At 51.6% G+C, this 20,878-nt stretch overlaps 1 protein-coding gene and 1 long non-coding RNA gene across 3 annotated transcripts in view; one reads left to right on the top strand and one right to left on the bottom strand.

The window, feature by feature from the left end:
* The window catches only part of MFSD4A (major facilitator superfamily domain containing 4A), a 44,673-nt gene extending 34,863 nt beyond the window's left edge, over positions 1-9,810 (bottom strand). The window contains exons 1-2 of one of the 2 annotated variants that reach the window (XR_002793234.3): positions 9,483-9,800; positions 147-345 (exon numbers count right to left, since the gene is read on the bottom strand). Coding sequence is in view for 1 of the 2 variants with exons in the window: in XM_004473452.5 (XP_004473509.1) it covers positions 147-345; positions 9,483-9,712 (429 nt within the window). In the remaining variant the exon portion in view is untranslated. Of the gene's footprint in view, positions 1-146; positions 346-9,482 lie in introns of both variants that reach the window. The other variant, XM_004473452.5, reaches the window with a different exon arrangement.
* A 1,215-nt stretch (positions 9,811-11,025) lies between these two features.
* LOC131273081 (uncharacterized) lies at positions 11,026-15,036 on the top strand. The gene is made up of 2 exons (XR_009180214.2): positions 11,026-11,090; positions 11,790-15,036. It is a non-coding gene; the product is annotated as an uncharacterized lncRNA (long non-coding RNA).
* Positions 15,037-20,878: the final 5,842 nt, after the last annotated feature.

Below are 20,878 nucleotides of genomic sequence, written 5' to 3'. Positions count from 1 at the left end.
GGACAAGGAGAGAAGAAGGAGAGAGTCAGGGGGAGGGGCGTGAAGGAGAGAGAGAGGCGGGGAGGGGCTGGGAGAGAAGGGGAAGGCCAGGGGAGCTCCCCCGTGCTCTCCCCCCACCCAGGCCCACCGCGGCAGGTGGGGCTCACCTGGAGGAAGACGGCCGAGTCCTTCTGGTAGGTCCTCACCAGCTGCTTGTTGGCCACCGTGTCGATGCAGCCCATGGCCAGGCCTGCCAGCGCCATGACCAAGGCCAGCACCTTCACGTCGTGGCAGAGGGGGATGACGGCAAACACCAGCGAGATGGCCAGCGAGGAGGTGAAGAGGGCCCATAACGACTGGGCCAGCCTGCAGCGGGGAACAGGCAGTCAGTGGGCTGGGGACCCCGCGGGCCTCGGGCTGAGGAACCCCCTCCCAGTTCTCTACTCTGGTGGCCTCAGGGAAGCCAGGACATGTGGAAGAAGCTGTCGTGACCAGCGATGGGTCGCGGGCATCCCTGTCTCGGTCCCCTGAGATGACAGGGCCTCCCTCACAAGGGTGCTGTGGGCCCTCGGGACACTAGATAGTACACCACGCAGTGGGCACCTAACGAAGCGTAACTGCTATTGTTTTACGTCTAAAAGATTAAATGCAAAAATAACTCCGATCCCTCCCAGGGGTGGCGTGAGAGGAAGCCACTCTGAGCATCGAGGGAACACAGACTGCATGCACGAAACTGGAGGCGCGCTCCGTCATGGACCCTGAGCCCCAAACCCTCAGCAGAGCACTTCCTCCTGCCCTGGGGAGGAAAGCGGGGCTGCAGTGTGCCCTCTCCCCCCAGAAACGGTAAGACCACCCATCTCCTTCAGCAGGCACGCCCGAGCCCCCTGACCGCAGCCCGCGGCTGAGGCATTGGAGTCATTTGGTGACCCCTCTCGTGGGCGGAGGTCCCGGCTCTGTGCTTGGAAAGTGTCTGGGAAGGAGGAGAAGGGGCCCTGTGGGCGTCCCCACTGCGGGGTGTAGCGGGGTGACCCTGTCGACCTTCCCCCTTCTCTACAGGCTAGAAGAGGAGGCGGGGGAGCCCCCGAGGAGGCAGGCGGAGGCGGAGGAGCCCCCGAGAAAGCAGGTGGAGGCAGAGGAGCCCCCGAGAAAGCAGGCGGAGGCCTGTTTCCCCATGAGTGAATGAATGAATGAGGAATGAATGAATGTGTCTAAGACTCTGTCAAGATCCTTTGGGGACATTCTGTCCAATCATCTGGCTCTCAGGATTAGCAGCTTGTATCTGCTGAGACCAGTCAGAAAGGCTACGGGGGTGGTGGTGGTGGGAGACTGGACAGCGAGGCGGTCCTGGAAGGGGGGCCTCGTGGAGGAGCTCTGCATGACCAGGCCGAGCTGGACAGCCCCTGGCCACTCTCCACCCGGCTGCGAGAAGACCTCTCAGGGGTCCCAGCACATCGAGGAAACGGGGAGGCGCTCAGTCGACCACTCAGGCCGTGGGCTGTCCTCGGGGCCTTGGGTGCTCAGCTGTCTCATCTTGGCCCATCTTTGATTAAACCCTTTATCAGAACGGCTCTGCTGATAGCAGCAGTTCGTTACTTTCTCTCTCCTGTTCCAGGCTGATTTGATGGGGAGATTATCCATCAGGCCTCCTGCCGGTTCCCAGCTCAGAACTCAAGGGGGCGGGGCGGGGGTGGGCTCCCTTCAAGGCCGGTGGGGAGGACAGCCAGGGAGGGTGGTGTCGTGGGGACAGCCTGCGCCCTGGGGCCCTGCTCTGACAGCACCCACCCTCAGAGCCTCCCTCCTCCAGGCCACACCACGCCCTGTGCCCTCGCTGGTGTCGTGTGTCTCTGCCTCCTGCCAGCAGGGTCTCATTTTCCTCCTCCTTGGCACCCGGTCCCCAGAGGCTGACACGCACCGAGGACTGATAAACGACAGACCTGTCATAAGAGCACCTCCTCTTTCCCTTCCTCTGGACAAGGTTCCCACCCTCAGAGTAGGCAGCCTCCTGCCTGGCCTCAGGGACACCAAGAGGGCCCCCCTCTCCACCCTCAGATACGTCCCCGTTAGCCCCGGTGCACAGGGCATGGCATTTCTACCCCCATCACCACTTTGCAGCAAAGCACGGAGGCCCCCAAGTGCAAATACTCTCTTGAAGAATTAACACATTTCCATTACTCCCCTGAAAAAAGGTGGATTAAAGTTCTGAAGCAATCAGTCCCGTAGCAATGTCTTGAAGCAGCGGGACCTGGTATTGGTAAACTGAGATGAAAAGGAGCTGTCCGGAGGTGTTGGAAAGAAAATGAGGGTAACAACTAACATTTGGTTACAGTTTCCAGAACACCTGTGCACAGGAGGCGGGCTCTGCAAGTATGCCCATTTAACCCATAGGGAAACCGAGGCTGAAGAAGGCTAAGAAAATAACTGACAGAAACTGGACTCCTACCCAGGTTTATATTTCCTATGCAATACTGCTTTTCCATGGTGTGCAGTGGAGCAGTGTGCGTGTATCAAAGACAGAGAGAGAGAGAGGTTGATGCTAAGCCAGAGACCCAGCCTGGAGAGGGGCAGCCAGCAGGGAGCATGAGGCCAGATTCTGCAGAGCCTCAAATGGAAGGATTAGGAAGCAACAGAGAACAGTACAAATACTCTCTTGAAGAATTAACAATGTTCTCTAGAACACGTGTCCCTAACAGTCCCTCACTGGTATTACTGGAGCACCAAATGTTTCCCGTTACCGCTGCTGGCTCCGCTGCCAGCCTCCCAAGGCACAGGCTGCAGTCTGCTCGCGTCGGAGCCTTCAGGGCCCCGAGGAGGTGCTCGGCACAAGGCTGCTGCAGAGTGCTAGTGAAATGGAAACAGCGCTTGGGGGAGCTTGTCTTATCGCCCCACTCAGGGGGCCTGGAGAAAGGAGGCTGGGAGGCTGATGCAGGGACTGTTCTAAATTATCTGATGGGACTGACAGAGAGAGGGAGAGAGACAGGCAGAGTCAGAGAGATGGAATCAGTAGGGCCTGCTGCCAAGAAGGCTCTGAGTGGAACAGAGAGAGACGTGGGAGAAGGGCAGGGTCTGGGGGAGGCAGGTGGCCACAGTGGGCTGCCCAGCCTGGCCTCCCCTCATCCCGTCTGTACCCTCTCACCTTGCCGTGTCTGAGGACACTAGATCCCCCAGGGGGCTTCTTTGTTCCCACAAACAGAGGAGGGATGAAAAGAGAAAGCGCAGAAGAGGGGCTGGAGGGAAGCCAGGCCCAGGAAACTCTCCCTGCAGCTCCTGCCGCGCTGACTTTGGATTTGTCGCCTGAGCCCACGTTGGCCCGGGGGTTCTTGGGTATTGGGGGGATGAAGACCTGTTCCCAGTAAATGGGGACCACTGTGCCACAGGAAACCCTCGTTCTGGGGTCGCAGACTGCCTGCCCTCCCAAGTGCTTCAGCGAGCCCTGAGCACATTCCTTTAGAATGGTACACTGTTGCCAAGAGAAAAGAAGTCCCAGATACATCTCAGAGCCAAACAGAACTACATTTCCTGCCTGCTTTAAGTGGCTTGGTCAACAGGCCCCTCTAGGAATGTGGGTAATTGGAAATCATGGAATAATAATGTCAAAACAGCTCTGGCGGCGTGGGCGTAGTGGGATTTGTAATGGGGAGACCGGCTCTCGCCCCCTGCGGCTTCCCAATGGGGTGGGGAGGCCCCTTCCCCGTTACCCGCCTGGGCCTCAGCCTCCTCGAATAGAAGGGGGGGTGCTAAGAAGACCTCCTGAGGCTGCTGCAGGGACGGGTGTGAGGACTCACTGGCTTCTCTGCTTGCTCACTGGGGTCTCCCCGGCCATCTGCAACCCCCTCCCCAGGCTCAGTCCCTCCCTGCTGACCCCGGGTTCCTCCGAAAAGCGCTGCCAGAGAACCCAGCAGGAAGGGGCAGAGACCCGCAGCAGCTCTTGGGTCCCTCCCCGCCCGGCCCTGCTCCTGTGCCTGCCCCTGTCTTCTCTAGGATTATTCCGGGGGTCTGGTTCAGGAACGGCTAGAGGGGGGCGCCACGGCCCCTCGTTCCTTCTCGCCTGCCAGCTAAAGAGCAGAGCGGTGGCAAGGACCGAGAGTCCTAACCCCTTTCACAGGTCAGGAGAAAGAGGCTCAGACAGAGAAAGAAGCCGGGCAGAGCTGGGCCGGCGTCCAATCTCTTGACTCTCAGTCCAGGCAAAGACCTGCGGAGAACGAGCCACGGGAGGGTCACGGCCCTTCCTCCCCCCAGTCCTGGGCGCAGAGGCTCATTCAGGGCAGTTAGAGGAGGGGCCCCACTCCCCAAAGTCCTGGAGAGGCCCAGCGTGTCAGCCTGCACAGCCTGGGACACCCTCCCATGTGGGCACCTGTGCAGCGACCAAGTGACTTATCAATAGCGCCACCCAGAAGGTGCCAAGTGGGGGGGCCCCCAAACCCACCTTCTCTCCAGGGTCCTCCCCAGCCTTGCTGTGGCTGTGCCTGGAGGTGTCTGCCCAGCCACGCTGGCTGTGGTACCTCTGTCTCCGGGCCCTGTCCTGCCCAGAGGGGGCTCATGGCCCCCTTGACCTGGCCCTGCTCCTAGGGCCCTGCTCCTGCCCACCAGGCTCTCCTCCCCAGCAGGGAAAGGCTCCGGCAGTAAGATGCCAGCCCGCACTAGGGACGGGGCTGCTGAGGCCTGGCTCCCCTCCACCGCTGGGTGCACCCGGGGTGTGCAGCCTTGACATTCTCCCACATTTTTTGCCTCAGGAGACCCCCCTGCCCAGCAGAGCCGCTCAGGGCAACTTCCTTCCCTTCTTCCCCCCACTGCTCTGGACCATCTACTTGCGTGAAGGACCAGGGGACAGGGGCAGAAGGAGAGGCATTCCCAGGCCCTCTCCATCCCCAGAGTTTCAGGCAGCCCCTGAGAAGTCAGCCCAGGAGTGAGACGGCCTGGGAGAAGCAATGGGGAGGCACAGCGCCCCTGCGAGGAGGTGGCAGGCTGGTGACCGCCCTTCCCGTGAGGGTGCTGGGGAAGGGGTGGGTTAGACCGAGGCAGGAGGCCCCCTTCTAACCCAGCCGCCTCTCGCCCCTACCCCACCCACACCCCAGCTCATTCCGGGCCCTGTGTTAAGCCTGGGGGGCTCCAGGGGGAGGTGCGGACAAGCCTGTCCTTGAGGAGGTCCCAGCTAAGGCAGGACAGCACCCTGCACACGATGATGTCCTCCAGGCCTGCTGGGGTGCTGGGCAGGCAGGGCATGCTCCTTGGGTACCAGGTGAGCTTGCCTAGAACGCTCACCCCCCACGTCTTTGCATTCCTGGATCTCTCTCCTCTTTCAGGGCCAGCTCAGATGTCACCTCTTCAGAAGGGCCTGCGAAAGTAGGCCCCTTTACCTCCAACTCTGCCACTCCCCATCCTTACCTAGCTGTACTTCCTTCATTTCACTATTGAAAACAGTCCTCCCGCAAGGCAAGCGCCAAGAGAGCGAGGACAGTGCCACAGTCAGCCCTAAAATATAAGATGGTTGGCTCAAGAGATAGTTGGTGAATGAGTGAATCAATGGATGGGGTGAGTTTTGAGATTTAAAAAAATTTTTTTTAAAAACTGAGATCTAATTTGCATTCTGTACAACTCACCTATCCAAAGTATATAATTCAATGTTTTCTTTGTCTATTCAAAGAGTTGTACAATCGTTACAGTCTAAGTTTACAGCATTTTCACCACCACCACCAAAGAAACCCCCTATGCATCAGCAGTCACCCCCCTTTCCTGTCTCTACCCCCACGCCACCCCAGTCCTCACAATGACTGGTCTACTTTCTATACCTATAGATTTGCCTATTCTGGACATTCCATATGAGTGGAATCATAGAACATGTGGCCTTTTGTAACCGGCTCCTTTCACTTAGCTTTCAAGGGTCATCCATATTATAGCAGGAGTCATACTTCATGCCTTTTTATGGCTGAATAATATTCCATGGTATGGATGTACATGTTTTGTTTGTCCATTCATCAGCTGGTGGACATTTGGCTTGTTCCCACGTTTTGGGATTCCTTGGTATGAATGCTCATGTACAGGTTTACGTGTGGACATACATTTTCAGTTCTCTTGGGGATCTACGTAGGAGTGGAATTTCTGGTTTGTAAATCCATTTTGAGAAAGGTTTTAAAAGCAAGAATCATGGCTGGGGCCAGACACCCTGTAGGCTTTTGGCACAGGTTTGCCACACACTGAAGGGTACACAAGCTGCTGGAGGGAGAGGCTGAGGTGTTCTGGATGGCGAGACCAGCCAGAGCCCAGGTCAAAGAAGGGAACTGTCATGTGTGCTGCATGGTGTGCTGTGTACCTTGTACCACAGGGGGCCACGGGGGCCGTGCTGAGAAGGACCTTGGGCAGCAAGTATTGGGGCCAATAGTGGCCTGGGAAACCACACGTGGGACACTGGGTTCAATGCATCTGGGTCTTGGATGGGGCAGGCCTTGCAAGCTGGGAGGAATTTGATTTGAAAAGAAAGCATGAAAGAACGAAAGCTAGAGAAGGAGATAGTGAATGGGGCAAAGAGAGGAAGACTCAGCCAGCCTTCAGTTAAGAGGGTGCGTGCAGGGGAGAGGTCAAAAGGCTGGGAGAAGGCTGGGAAGCTCTGAAAGTCACTCACCTACCCTGATGCCTCTGAGATAAAGGGGTCTCCCAACTGCCCAGGGTGGTTAAACAGGTCCCCAAGACACCAGGAAAAGAAAACTCACCTTTCTCTCAATCCCCCCTCCCCTTTCCTGTCTGACAATATGCCCTGCCAACCAGGTGACTTTTTGTTTTTCTTTGAGAGTTTCCTGATTGTGGTAAGCAAGATTTTCCTAAGGAAAGTCTAGTCCAAATTCTTCTTACTCTAATGTACCCCTTTCCCTCTGGGTCTACCTGTGGTCTTTAAGTTGGCCACTTTCTCCAGCACAGAGAAAGAGAGAGAGAGAGAGAGAGAGAGAGAGAGAGAGAGAGAGAGAGAGAGAGAGAGGAGGCCTGTGCTGAGCACTCAGGTGGTGCCCTTCACCCACCCTAACATCTGAGGCTCTTGCTACAATTTCTCCACGTGTGGCCCTCCAATGCATGTGTCCCTGTGGAAGTGCCCAGAAGCCCCATTCAGCCAGGAACCCCAGAGAAAGAAGCACAGCCCTGACTCATTCTGCACTCTCCCCCACTCTGCTGCAACAGCTGGCCCTCACAGATTTGTTCAACCAGCCCCACACTCACAAGTACCAGCCTGGCATTAGCTGATAATCACTTAAACTGAAATCACTGGCAGGGCTATTAGCATTTTAACTGAGGTATGGTGAGACACCAAGGAACCCAGCTTCAGAGGCTGTTTCAGGGCTGATGGAGGTTTTGGTTATTTGGAGGGGATGGGATGGGGGGCTGGGATGAGCTGCCCAGCGCTAGCTAGGTGAGGCAGACTCTGTCTACATAAGATCCCTCCATTTCCACTGCAAGTTCGCTTTGCTCTTAACCGAAGGAAAGGGTTCTTTATGAACATTCTGTCTTGGGGATGAGAGAAGGAATTTCAGAATTTAAACCTGCACCACTGTCAGGACATAGGGCGCTTCAGATCCCAGCAGGAAGCCCCAGAGGCCCGCAGTTTCCTTGGGCCGTTCATCCCATGCCCGTGCCTCATCTGTATAGCCAGAGCTGACTATACCTAAAAACAAGAGGCATTCCCAAAGTATCTGGTTCTAGAGACAAATGCCTGGGTTCGAGTCCTAGGGAGGCCTCTTAAGAGCTGTGTGACTTGGAGCAAGTTTCCTAACTTCCCTGCCCTCAGTTTTCTTATGCATAAAATAGAGATACAAAGCACCACTTCCCAGGGCGTCGGGAAGATTGAGTGAGCTGATACGTGGAGAGCAATGAGAGCAGTGGCTGGCACAGAGTAAGTGCTCAATAAAGTTACTTATTTTGGTTACCATTACTTTTCTTTTCTGTGAACCAGTTCCTGACACAGGGCCCTCGCATTTCTTGTTTAGAGCCCCTTGTTGAGTAAGGAGTCCTGAGGGAGACATAGAGCAAGCAAGGACGAGATGGCCCATTTGAGTGTGTAACCCAAATTGGACACACCAGCCTGAGGTTTAGAATGATCCTCATTTCCCTCCCAGTTCCTTCCACTCCACATATTCCTAAAAGTTCCAGGTAAGGGAGCTTTTGTAAGTCAAAATACTTTAGAAAAACAACAGCAACCACAATCCTGATATTTAGAGATACGTTGTCTTCATTTCTAATAAAACCTCCAAGCAGAATGAATCTTGAGCTTTTCCTTAAGATTTTTTTTTAATCCCTCACACATCCAATCCTGTATGGAACCCATGAAAACCTTGCTATACTTGTTACTTAAAAAAATAAGAGGATTTTGGTAATGGGGATATGGGGATAATGACACCCTAACCGATACTGTTTCTTAAGTTTGGGTGGCCTGGAGTGGGTCCATCTGCACTGACGCCCGGGCACGTCTTTATCAGCACGGGAAGCCGGGTGGTTGGAAACCCACCCTCGTGGAGACCTCTAGGTGAGCCACACGGTCAGAGGCCTTGGCCCCCGACAGCCCCTCCAGAGGTTTCTCTGGGATAGCCCAACTGCAGTTTTGTCCCAAGCCTGTGTGCTTGCTCCCGGCCACCCAACCCAGGAAATCTCTAAGCCAGGAGAAGGAGGTTCTAGAATGGTATCCAAAGGGGCAGCCCTAGACAGCCCAGAGCCCACCCTGGAGCAGAGGCCTGGGATGGGCAGCAGCAGAGAGGAGTAGGCGGGGAGTCCTGGCACCTGGGACGGAGGGCACCTCACTGAGCCATGGGTGGGACTCCCTGCACCTCCCTACCTGGACCTAGCAGCGCTGCCTCCAGGGGCCAAGGCAGGCGCAGGGCCACACAGGGTCCACCGGCCCCATGGCCCCCTGGAGGAAGGGACGGCCCGTGCCAGCTTCTCTGGAACCCATTATCTAGTGGAGCCCGTCCTCAGGGCACCCTGTCAAGCCGCAGGCCAGCTCTGGCACCCAGCACTGGCCCCGGGCGGCCACTCCCACGCTCCTTCCACCTCACTTCCAAACCCGCGCGCCAGCCGCGGCTCCTGACTAACCACAGACGCGCTGGAGAAGAGGGTGCCCCTCCCCCCTCCGCAAACTCCATCACCCGCTCTTCCCAGGGGGTGAGGGGCGGGGGGAGGGCAGTGAGAACTAGTTTCACCCTCTCAGAGGTGAGCGAAGGGGGATAAAGAATACAGAAGTCACCTTCAGTCTCAGGGGAGAGTTTTCCGGGGAGAGCTGGGGTGGGGGAGGGAGGCAGCCCTTGGGCTAAGGCGGGGCACAGCTGGCAGCGCTAGAAGGGGTGGTCGCGGGGCCAGAAGGCAGGGGCGACAGGCAGCCCCCCGCCCCGCCCCGGCAGAGAGCGGCGGCGGCGGGAAGGGGAGGGTGGGCGCAGCGGTCGGGAGGCGCGGCGGGGGCCGGGGGCGGCCGGGGCGGCGGGGGAGGGGACGCGCGGGGCTGCGGCGCCGGGACGCGCGGGCCCGGCACTCACGTCCTCTTGAAGACGCCCCCGAGGGCGCTGCCCAGCAGGAGGCAGAGCTGCTGCGAGAAGAAGACCCAGGAGATCTGGGGCAGCGAGCTGTGCGTCTGGCAGCGCAGGTCCAGCAGCGTGGGCCCCAGGAAGGCGATGCACAGGCCGAAGCTGAAGAAGACGCTCCAGTAGGTGAGCGTGGGCTGCAGGTTGCTGCGGAACAGCCCCGACACGCGGCCGTCGCAGCCCATGGCCCCGGCTCCCGGGCTCGCGGCTGCAGGCTCCCGGCGAGCGCGGGCGCCCGAGTGCCGTGCCGCCCGTGGGAGGGCCGGCGGGGCTGGGGAGGCCGGCGGCCGGGAGGGAGGGGCGGGGAGGGGCCACCCCGCGAGGCGCCCCGCCCTCGGGCCCGGGGAGCGGCGGGAGCGCGGGGGGCCCCGCGGCTGCTCCCGCGCCGTCCGCGTGCAGCGCCCGGCGCGGGCATCCGCCTTCTTCCCCGACCCACGGGCTCGCCCTCCCCCGGCTGCGGGAGGCCAACCGGGAGCGGCTCTCCACCCACCTCCCCTCCCATCCAGCCATCCTCTCACGAGGCTCCTCATCCCGCGCCCTGGGGTCAGAGCGCCCTGAGCGCCCATCTTAGAGCTGGGCAAACAGAGGACCCGAGATGCCCCACATGGACGCAGAGAGGTGCGAGAGCGGGACCCAGGCTCTGGAGAGCTGCAAGTCGTCGGTCCCCAGACACCATCTGCTCTGAGCTTCAGCGGTGGAGGAAACCCGAGCCCTCACCCCTTAAACCTAGGGGCTTCGCCAGTGGTCTTCCGTCATCAGAACCCTGAAGAGGTTAAGCACACTGCCATTTACATGGAAAACCCTAGAAACTTCGCTCTGGGCAGGCGCGGGAAGGAGGATGTACTGTTTTGTCCAGGACTCCATGGCTCTCCTTCATCCTAGCTGAAGGGGAGCGGGTGTTGCAGGGATGGCAGGATGATGACCTGAAGGGGTCCAGGGAGGGATTCTGAATAATCCTCTAGGAAAAAGAAGAAGAAGAGTTCCAGGGAAAACTGCTTTTCCGCTGGAAAAAGCGGTGGGGGTGGGGAGGGGCAGAGGCGGTGCTTGGCCAGCAGCCTGGGAGTCCTGCTCTGCTCAGACCACACCTGCAGCCCTGGGTTTTATTTATACGCATGTAAGGGACTGAATGTTGCATTGGTAGTCAAGAATCTCACTTTATAATATTTTCGTGTGCTTTTTATTTTTATTTGAAAACTTCAAATAAAATGCAAAAAGTCTTAAGTATTCAGCCCAGTGAATTTTTACACATGCTTACACCTATGTAACCAACCCCCAGCTCAAGGTATAAATGCTTCTCACACTCTGGACACTGGGGCTCCTCACTCTGCCAGGGTCACTGGCATTGCGGCGGGAGGGAGCTGAGCCAGTGCGGCGACTTAGCTGGGGTGCGGGGTCTGGGGAGATTATGACAGAATTCCAGGGGGTTGGGAATTCTGTCAGAGTGGGAGAGGGAGCAATCAAATGTGGTGGTTAGGATTTGTGTTTTTTTCCCCCACAGGATAGCTTTTGACTTAATTACAATCACAAGCACTGTGCAGGCCTGTTGTTATCACGGATGAATAAGTAAGTGTCATCCCCTGTGGACCCTGGGGCTCCCCTCTTTGGTGTTCACAGTCCAGGGGGGAGGGGAGAGGATCCTGGAGAACACTGCGTGGTGGCGCCAGCACCTGCACGAGAAGTCGCCTGCTCTGCCTCCTGCCAACTTGTCACATACCTTCTCGGCCCCTTAGCCCTTGTCCCTGTGGTGGCAGGTGGTCGTGGTACCCTGCTTCCCATCACTACTAGAACCCCTGCGTGGAGGGGACACTGTAGGGTCTTACTGCTCCGAGTGTGATCCGCTGCCTGGCAGTAGCCACATCACCGGGGAGCTTGTTAAGAACTTGGGCTCTCAGGGCCCTGCCATCCCTTCCCCAGACCTACAGAATCAGAATCTGCATTTTAATAAGCTCCCCAGGTGGTTGATGAGTACCTTTAAGTCTGAGAAGCTTTGGTAAAGGGAACTTTCACCTTGACCCTTATCACCCTGGACTTTTTAACAAGGTGACAGTCACATGTCTGCTGGGCAAACAGGAAGGAAGTCCAACAAGGAGGCACATTCTGTGTGGGGTGCTTTAAGGGCTGGAGGGGGGAGTGTCCAATTCCGCCTGGAAAGTCTTCAAGGACCAGGTGACTTCTGAGCTGGGTCTGGAAGGATGAGTATGTGGAAAGGTTTTGCTTATTCTGTCTTTCTTCATTTCTCTCTCTATCGTGTCTGTTTTCCAGCATAACACATTGTGTGTCCGCCTCCTCCCGGAACCTTCAGTTATGAACTCCACTGCTTTCCTCCTCCTGCCACCTCCCCCACTCCCACAGCCAACGAAACCAGGATCTTTTTTTTTTTTTTTTTCATTTAAAAACAATTTGTTGGAGTATGTCATTCACACATGCACATACATAAACAATAAGTGTATAGTAAAAGTTGTGAACTTACAAAACAAACATGCATAACACCATACAGGTCTCCCATACACTCCCCACCACCACTATTGCATTGTTGTGAAACATTTGTAGCAGATTTTGAGGGAGCATAGTCAAAAGTATTCCTGCTAAGTATACTAACTGTCCTTATATCCGAGACCATGATTCTTAAGAACTGGACTCTAGTACGAATATCTCTAGCCCTCTCCCCAGCCCCACCCCCACATGTCCTACAGAATACCTGGATAAAGAACAACTGAATTATTTGCACAATGCTTTTTACAGTTATGGTTAGCTTTACAGTTACAGGTCTTATCTTCCAATTATAACACTTTCCCCAAGGGCAGGGGCTGTTTTATCCTTCCTTTGGGCTGTGCATTTGAGTGTCCACTCCTGGCCGGGTACCCTGTCGTCATTTGTAAATTTGAGAGACAGAGAAAACCTTGGATGGTCCCTTACCTGCTCAGACTCCTTATAAATTGGAGGGGAAGTATCCATGTCCCTCACAAGCTCTGGAAAGCAATGTGAGACCCCCAAATAAGGAAAGACAGATGGATAGAGTTGAAGAAAGGATCTTCATTTGCTGTGCTATCCTGAGTGATTTCTACCTTGCCTCTGAGGTCACCTCCCCTGGGCAGCCTTCTCTGAACTTGCTGGGAAGAGTTATGGGTTCCCTCCTTGGGGCTCCCAGCCTATCGCATTGCTAATTATCTCACCATCTTTATTGCCTCTCTTCCCGAGAGCATGGGCCCTGTGATTTGCTCATCACTGAGTGCCTAGATTTTTTGACTCCTTGGTGGGAGCTGTTTGCACTACACTGAATTCCTGGGCTTACACCTGGAAGCTGATAAGAAATAAATCAGCTGCACAGCTTAGACCACAGGTGATCTACATCCTGGAAATACACAGGAGAGTAAACAAGATAATACAATACAGGGTGAGGTAAGAGCTAGCTACCCTCGCACTATCCTTCTACATGCCTTATAGCTGCCCAAATTCCTCTGTGTATAAACCCATGTGTACATTTTATTTCTATTACCATTTCTGTTAGAATTGAAAACATTCACTATAAAAGAAATGTACAAAAGGTATGATTATTGCCAGCCCAGAGGGGGTCGCTGGGGTGAGCCTGGTTTCCTGCTGGTGACCAGGTGACCACAGGCTGCCCTTGGTCCTCAGTGTCCTCTGGTCACTGCTTCCTGGACTCTCAGGAGGCCAGGCGGGAGCAGTAGAGTGAAGTCTCCGGTTCAAGGTCATTAAGCACATCCTGCAGTTCTTCTGACCGTGCTGGGGCATGCAGCCAACCCCTGTCCTCGGATTTTGTCTTCTCAGCCCCCACTCCATCGCTCCGCTGGCCAGAGCATGGGAGTGGATTGGCAGGATCTGTCTGGGGCTGGCATGGGGCAGGTGGCAGTCAGCTTGGTGCCAAGGGCTACACCCGGACAGCCTGAACACAAACATGATCATGAGCACGGCAGAGGTGTGTGTGTGTACATGGAGCCTCCTTGACCAAATATCCGGCTGGACGTCAGTACAGGGGTGTTCCCTGCAGTGTCTAGGAGGATAGGAGGGAAATGACTAAGTGTGTCGGCTCAGAGGCTTCTTAGAGTGAGACCAGTGGCCACACGAGAGAACAGGACAGACAGGGCATTTGGTTGGTGCCCAATGCGTTACTGAGCGCTTAGAAGTAAGAGTTGAAGCTGATTCCGACTAGAGTTGAAGGACTCTCCAAAATTATCTAGGTGCAACTTCCCACTCAGAAAGATGGAATCCTTTTTACATACAGCATCCCTGCAGGTCTGCTCAGCTTCCGCATGAGCAGCGGGCTCGGAGGCTCTGGGATCTGGGCTGACTTAGGAGAACCCGAGCTTCAGGTTCGCCCTCTCTAAAATAAGGAGAGTAAAACTTACCATGTGGGGAGAAAATGTAGACAGAGCCTGTAACAGAGGACCTCGCACCCCAAGTCCTCGGTCAGTTCTCATTATTGACAGAAACACAACTAGCTGCACACTTGAGATTGTTATTTTATTCCATTGCTGGACAATTCTAATTCTAAATCTAACCATTAGCAAATTTTCCCCTTTCGTGGAGCCAAAATCTACCTCCCCCTTCAAATTGGTCCTGGCTTTGTACAATCGAGTGGGGACTCTGCAGCTGGGTCCCTGCACCAGCAGGTCAGCGTCTCCCGCTCCATCCCAGACCTGCTGAACCAAGCTGCCTGGGGGTGAGCCTCGGGAGGTTCTGAGGTATCTAAAGTTGGAGAATCACTGCCCTAGAGCCACAAAGAAAAAGTCTAATTTTCATTCTACAAAGAGCCTTTCACTGTTGGAAGACTACTTATGCTTGCCCTAAATTTCAATGTTCCCAACATCATCCTCTCCAGTTTCTTCCACGATTCCTCCATTGCCACGGATTCCAGACCCTTCCTTTTCTTCTCTCCCTGCCATGTCATCCCCCAATGGTCAGTGACCTTTTACAAGGCGGCTTCCAGGCAAGGCAGGGGGAGGAGGGTGGTGGTCTGAGCAGCACATGGCCGAAGGGTTTGTTGTCGCCTCTGCTCTAGAAACTTTGACAGCTATTTATCCAGTGCCCACTCTGTGCCGAGCAAATGACATACTGTAACTTACAGACACTTTTTATTGAGGTTAAACTTACACTGAAGTGTGCACGTCTTAAATGTATAGACTGATGGAATTTTACATGTGTACACAGTCACATAACTACCACCCAGATCAAGATACAGAACCTTCTCAGCGCCTTCCCCAGAAGCAGCAGTGTACTCACTCAGCATTAGGTCTGTGAGATTGAGCCATGTTGTGGATGTAGCAGTAGGTCATTCTTTTTCATTACTAGGTAGTATTCCATTGCATGGATACCCCACAATTTGTTTATCCCCTTGACTACTAGTAGACATTTAGGTTGCTTTTAGTTAGCTGTTGTAAACATTCTCATACTTGTCTTTTGGTAACAAGAAATAAGCATTTACTTCTATTGTGTATACTCCCAGAAATGACTCCTTAAGTCACAAGATAGTGTATATTTAGCTTTAGTACATGCTGCCAAACAGTTTTCCAAAGTGGTTTTACCAGTGCATACTCCCACAACAGTTCTGGCTGCCCCGGATCCTTGCCAACTCTTGGCTTTGTCAGTTGTGTTAATTTTCACCATTCTGTTGGGGAGGTAAAAGTTAATATCTCTGTGGTTTTAATTTGCATTTCCTCATGACTAATACTATTCAGGATCTTATCATTTGCTTACTTACCATTTGCATATCCTCTTTTGTGAAATGCCTCTTCAGGTCTTCTGCCTGCTTTTAAAACTGGGTTGTCCGTCTTTCAAAAATTTATTTATTTAGGAGTTCCTAATATATCCTGCATATGAGCCCTGTGTCAGTTACACGTATTGTATTTTTTTTAAATATTTCTTTTTATTTATTCTTCTCCCCTTCCCCCCGACCCTCCCAGTTGTCTGCTCTCTGTCCATTTGCTGTGTGTTCTTCTGTGTCTGCTTCTATTCTTGTTAGCGGCACCGGGAATCTGTGTTTCTTTTTGTTGCGTCATCTTGCAGTGTCAGCTCTCCATGTGTGTGGCACCACTCCTGGGTGGGCTGGACTTACTTTCACGGGGGGCAGCTCTCCTAATGGGGCGCACTCCTCAAGCATGGGGCTCCCCTATGCAGGGGACACCCCCGCATGGCAGGGCACTCCTTGTGCGCATCAGCACTGCATATGGGCCAGCTCCACAAGGGTCAAGGAGGCCCTGGGTTTGAACTGCAGACCTCCCATTTGGTAGGCAGATGCTCTATCCATTGAGCCAAGTCCTCTTCCCTACACATATTGTAAATGTCTGCTCCTTGTTTGCATTTATTTTCTCCTTAACTTCACAATGATCCCATGCAGTAGGCATCCATGTCCCCATTTCATGGATAAGGGGACTGAGGCTCAGAAAGGCAGAATAACTTTCTCAGTTACACAGCTAGTGAGTAGGGAAACTGAGCTGCTGTTTGTTTTTTATCACCCCCTCCCCCTTGCAGGTTGCTTGTTGTCTGCTCTCTGTGTCCATTTGCTGTGCACTCTTCTGTGTTTTTACTTGTCTCCCTTTTTGTTGCGTCACCTTATTGAGTTGAGTTGGCTTTCTGCAGACTGGCCGGTGGCACTCCGCAGCACGTGGGCGAGCCTGCCTTCACAAGGAGGCCCCTGGACGTGAACTCAGGGCCTCCTGTATGGTAGACGGGAACCCAACTGATTGAGCCACAGCTGAGGAAGCTGAGTTTTGAACACAAATCTCCTAACACCAAAATCTGGATCCTTCCCATGGCACCATCTGCCTCCCACATTCAGCCCTGAAAACCACATGAGCCTGTAGCCACTTGCCTTTTCCCCCTTGGGAATCATTACTGAGCCCAAAGTCTTCCCATCTGGTGTATGTGCAGCTGATTTTTAAGATTTTAAATACAGCACTTGATACCCATGGAATAATGGAAAGACTCTGACCCTGGGAGGCAGACTGGCCTGGACTTGGATTCTGGCCCTTCCACTGGGCTACACCCACCAAGGACAGCCACTGCGACATCATAAGCCTAGTTTTCTCCACCTGTGAAGCATCAAGTTATCACACGGTTGTTATAGGACTAAATGAGGGGACACACAATCTCCTGGTAGAACACCCACTCCATGGCAGCTCATCCTTGTTAGTTGCCTTCCCCTACACAGGAGGCTCATTTATTTTTGGTGTGGATTCCTCTTCTCTGCCCCTGTGCTTTGTGTCCTGTGTCAGGGACCCAGTGGGGGGGCTCCCCCACCCCCGATTGTTCCTGTGTAAGGATGGCACCTCGCCTTTGTAAGGGGCAGTTACTGTCAGTCATCCAAATCATTGAGAAAAACATGGAACACCACACCCCACTTCTCCCACCTCTCCTTTGCCTAATTAACCTTTCCTGCAAGCCCAGGTTAGTTATTCCTTCTGCTGGGAGCTCCCCACCTGCCCAGGGCTGCCTCAGGTGCCTGCTTTGTGTTCTTTCCATCTCTTCACTCACCACCCGCCCTTGTGATCCACTTGCTAAACTGCCCATAACCCCAACTGATTGTCAGCTCTTTGCGGATAGAGACTGAGTCACACATTAATCTCTGTGTCCCAGGGGCATGGTACAGCACCTGCCTGGCACATGGCAGGCATTCAGGAAAACATTAGCTGCACACATATATGTTTAATTAATATAACCTTCAACTGATGGAAAACTGAGGCAATAAATAATACTCAAGGAGGATTTCGTAAAGCATGTACAATTCCTCTATTTAATCAGTAGTTCTCACACTTGGTTGTGCAGTATATTAGAATCACCTGGAAACTTTCAAAAGCCAGGCTCTGTGGTGATGGAGTCCTGCACTGGTAGTTCGCAAAATCTCCCCAGGGCTTTCTAATGTGCTGCCAAGGCTGGAAACCTCCACCCCAGAGAATCCACATTTACCACCCGAGAACTGCTTGCATACCCGGCACCATTTAGGCCCCTCACTAAAGTGCCTTTATTGAATGATACTTTGGCTTTATGCCTAGACTGGCTGACCCTGGGATACAGCTACGTGAATCCTGTTACTGGAGTTACCATGGGGCTGCTGGTGCCAATCGGCCCTTTTAAGGAAGGCTCACAGAAGAGATTTCTGTTGGGCATTGGCACCAGGGAAAGCTGTGATTCTCCTGAGCAACTAGTTCATGTTTATCTTACAGATGCTGAGAATCATTTAATTAACACTGTTTTCCAAGTTTAGAGTAGCTGCTGGAAAGCTCATGGCCCAAGTCATGGTCCATCTTTAGCAACATTTTATGGAACGTGCATTGCAAGCTGATTTGGTTCCTCTTTATGTTCCATCATTTTCCCTTGACCCTCCTTTCCTCATTTTTTCATAAAAATTCATTTTATTGGCATATGATTCACATGCCATAAAATTCACCCTTTTAAAATATGTCATTCAATATTTTTTAGTATAGTCACAAGGTTGTGTTATGCATCAATCACTATCTAATTCCAAAACATTTTCATCATCTCCCCAGAACCCATACACATTGGCAGTCGCTCCTCACTCCTCCCTACCTCCAGTCCCTGGGAAACGCTAGTCTACGTACTCTCTGTCCTAATGGGTTTGCCTATTCTGGACATTTCCTATAAATGGGCATACAATATGTGACCTTTTGGTCTGTTTTCTTTCACATGCCATGATGTTTTCAAGGTTCATCCACACTGTAGAATGTATCAGAACTTCATTCCTTTTTATGGCCAAATAATATTCCACTGTATGGATGTGCCACATTCTGCTTTTCCATTCATGAATTGATAGATATTTGGGTTGTTTCTAATTTTTGGCAATTGTGAAATAATGCTGCTATGAATATTTATGCACAAGTTTTTGTGTGAACGTATGTTTCACTTCTCTTGGATCTATAGCTAGGAGTAGATTTGCTATTTTTAATTGCATTTTTAACTTTTTGAGGACCTTTCCTCATTAAATTTTTAAAAATCTTGTATGTATCTCTGTAATCCACTGCAAATCCCTCTTTTTGCAATGAGGCAGAGTATAAATAAATAAATCACAAAGTACTTCCAAGCCATCTGTGCTAGAATTGTGCCAGGATTCTATATTGAGCACTTTGGGCAATAGTTTCCAAAAATAACTTGTATCTCTTTGTGAAAATCAGAACATTTCCTCATTTCCAGTGCTCTCATTATTTACCTGGGTTGTTTTTCAGTCTTACCTGCAAGATATTTCATGACTCCTGTATCTATTTCATCTGAATCTGTCCCCAGAACTCATCTACAGCCACCAAAGCACTAATCCTCCTCCTCATCTATCTCATGATGTACTTAATTTCTTTTATTAAGGAAATTCATGCACTTGGTTAAAAATAAACTAGAACAGAAGCAACTGTGGTTAACAGTCCCCTACCTCATCTCTCCTCCCCCAATCCTGCTCCCCAGAAGCAACTGCCTCCAACTCTGAAAGTTCTTTATTCTGTGAGTTATTTCCATATCTGTAAGTAATATGCTTATGCTGTTGTTTCTTGGTTTCTCTATTTTAAACATCCTCTATTGATTTCATCCAAACAACCCACCCACCCTACTAAACATACAAGGCTATTTTTATTTAATTCCTTTGTGATTATCTTTGTTGCTTTAAATAACACATTTAAATCTTTATTCCTTCTTTCATCAGCTATTGGTAATAGTTTTTTAAGTTGAAGTATATCCTTCATACATGAACATGCATAAACAATAAGTGTGTAGTAAAGATTGTGAACTTACAAAATGAACATACATAACATCACACTGGGGTCTCATACATCACCCCCCACCAACTCTTTGCATTGGTGTGAAACATTTCTTACAAACTATGCAAGAGCATCATCAAAATATTACTACCAACTATCGTCCTTATCTTACATTTGGTGTATTTTCCCCCCAACCCATACTATTTTTTAAAAAAATATATTTGTGTTACAGATGTTGTGAACTTGCAAAACAATCATACCGTGTGTAGATTTCCCATACAACTCCACACCCTGGTGGAACATTTGTTACAGATTATGAGACAATATCATCATACTATTACCACCAATCATGGTCCATAGCATACATTTAGCACACTTGATAATAGCTTTTTGACTGACTAATTTTTAGGATAAGGATATCCTGTTCCTTTGGCTCTCCTTCAGGAACTTCTGTCATCTGCACATTTACTTTAAATGCTCGCTGATAACATTTATATTCTAATTTCTTAGCCACAGTTAGATCTCTTGATTCTAAAAGCTGAAATCCTATAAATGTTTACATTTTGTTACCATGTAAATATTGTTCGTTGCAATCACACAGGGCCTTACTATTGCATTTCTTTTCTTCTATTTCTTTTTGGTTTTCAGAGTTGAACTGTCTTCTCCTCCTCTGCCTTTTATTTCTTCTCCTTCTCTCCCCCCCTCCCCCCACTGCCCACTTCTCCTTCTTTTTATGATTTGCCAATATCAAGTTTGTGTCCAACTTTCCAGCACACAGCACATCGGGTATTCTATAAGGGTCCCCTTTCCCGAGACCCCTCACACTGGCCTCTGTCCTTCTGCTCTAGTAGCTCTTCTGCTCCTGCCAGCCAGCCTGGTCTCCTTCCTTTCACTGAGGGATGCCCTGGCTTGGTCCCACTGCTTTTTGGCTCCTCCCTTCCTCGCTTCCTTTCTTTCTCTTTCCTCTTTCTCTGTCTTTCCTTCTTTCCTTTATGCCTATGCTCTCTTTTGCTACACCACACCTTCAAGGAGTTTCTCAAGAAGAAGTGTGTGGTGGGTAGATTTTTTGAGTCCCTTATGTCTGAAAGTGTCTTTGCTCTGTCTTCACACTCGAATGGTAATTTTGATAGATATGGAATTCTTGGTTACAAATTGCTTTTTTCATAAATCATTGAAAGCACTGGTCTAACCTTTGCCAACTGAGAATCCTGAGGCCAGTGTGATCTTATCTCTTTATCAGTAGCCCTTTTTTTACGCTCTAGGGCAATTTTTAGGAGGTTGTCTTTATCATCGCTCTTCTAAAATTTCACATCCATGTGCCTTTATGTGGCCCTTTTATTCCTTCATTGTGTTGGATTCTTGGTGTCCCCTTTGATTTTGAAAAACCTGACTTTTAGTTTGGGGGGATTGTTTGGTATTTTTTTATTTTAGGTTTCTTCCCTTTCGTTCTCTTTCTGGATGTACTATTAGTCAGATATTAGACTAATACTTAATTCTATTACCTTCCAACACTGTCTCTTGACACTTTTACTTCCATAATCCTTTCTCTAATTTTCTATAGTACACATTTATGTCCTGATTACTCATTTTCAGAGCCTTCCACACTCATCTAGGGATGCAACCCGTTATTGCTCT

The sequence above is a fragment of the Dasypus novemcinctus genome, chromosome 13 (assembly GCF_030445035.2).
Source record: "Dasypus novemcinctus isolate mDasNov1 chromosome 13, mDasNov1.1.hap2, whole genome shotgun sequence".
In the NCBI taxonomy this organism is placed as follows: domain Eukaryota; kingdom Metazoa; phylum Chordata; class Mammalia; order Cingulata; family Dasypodidae; genus Dasypus; species Dasypus novemcinctus.
Note: the sequence above shows the minus strand (reverse complement) of the source record. Positions and strands in the feature narration are given on the sequence as shown.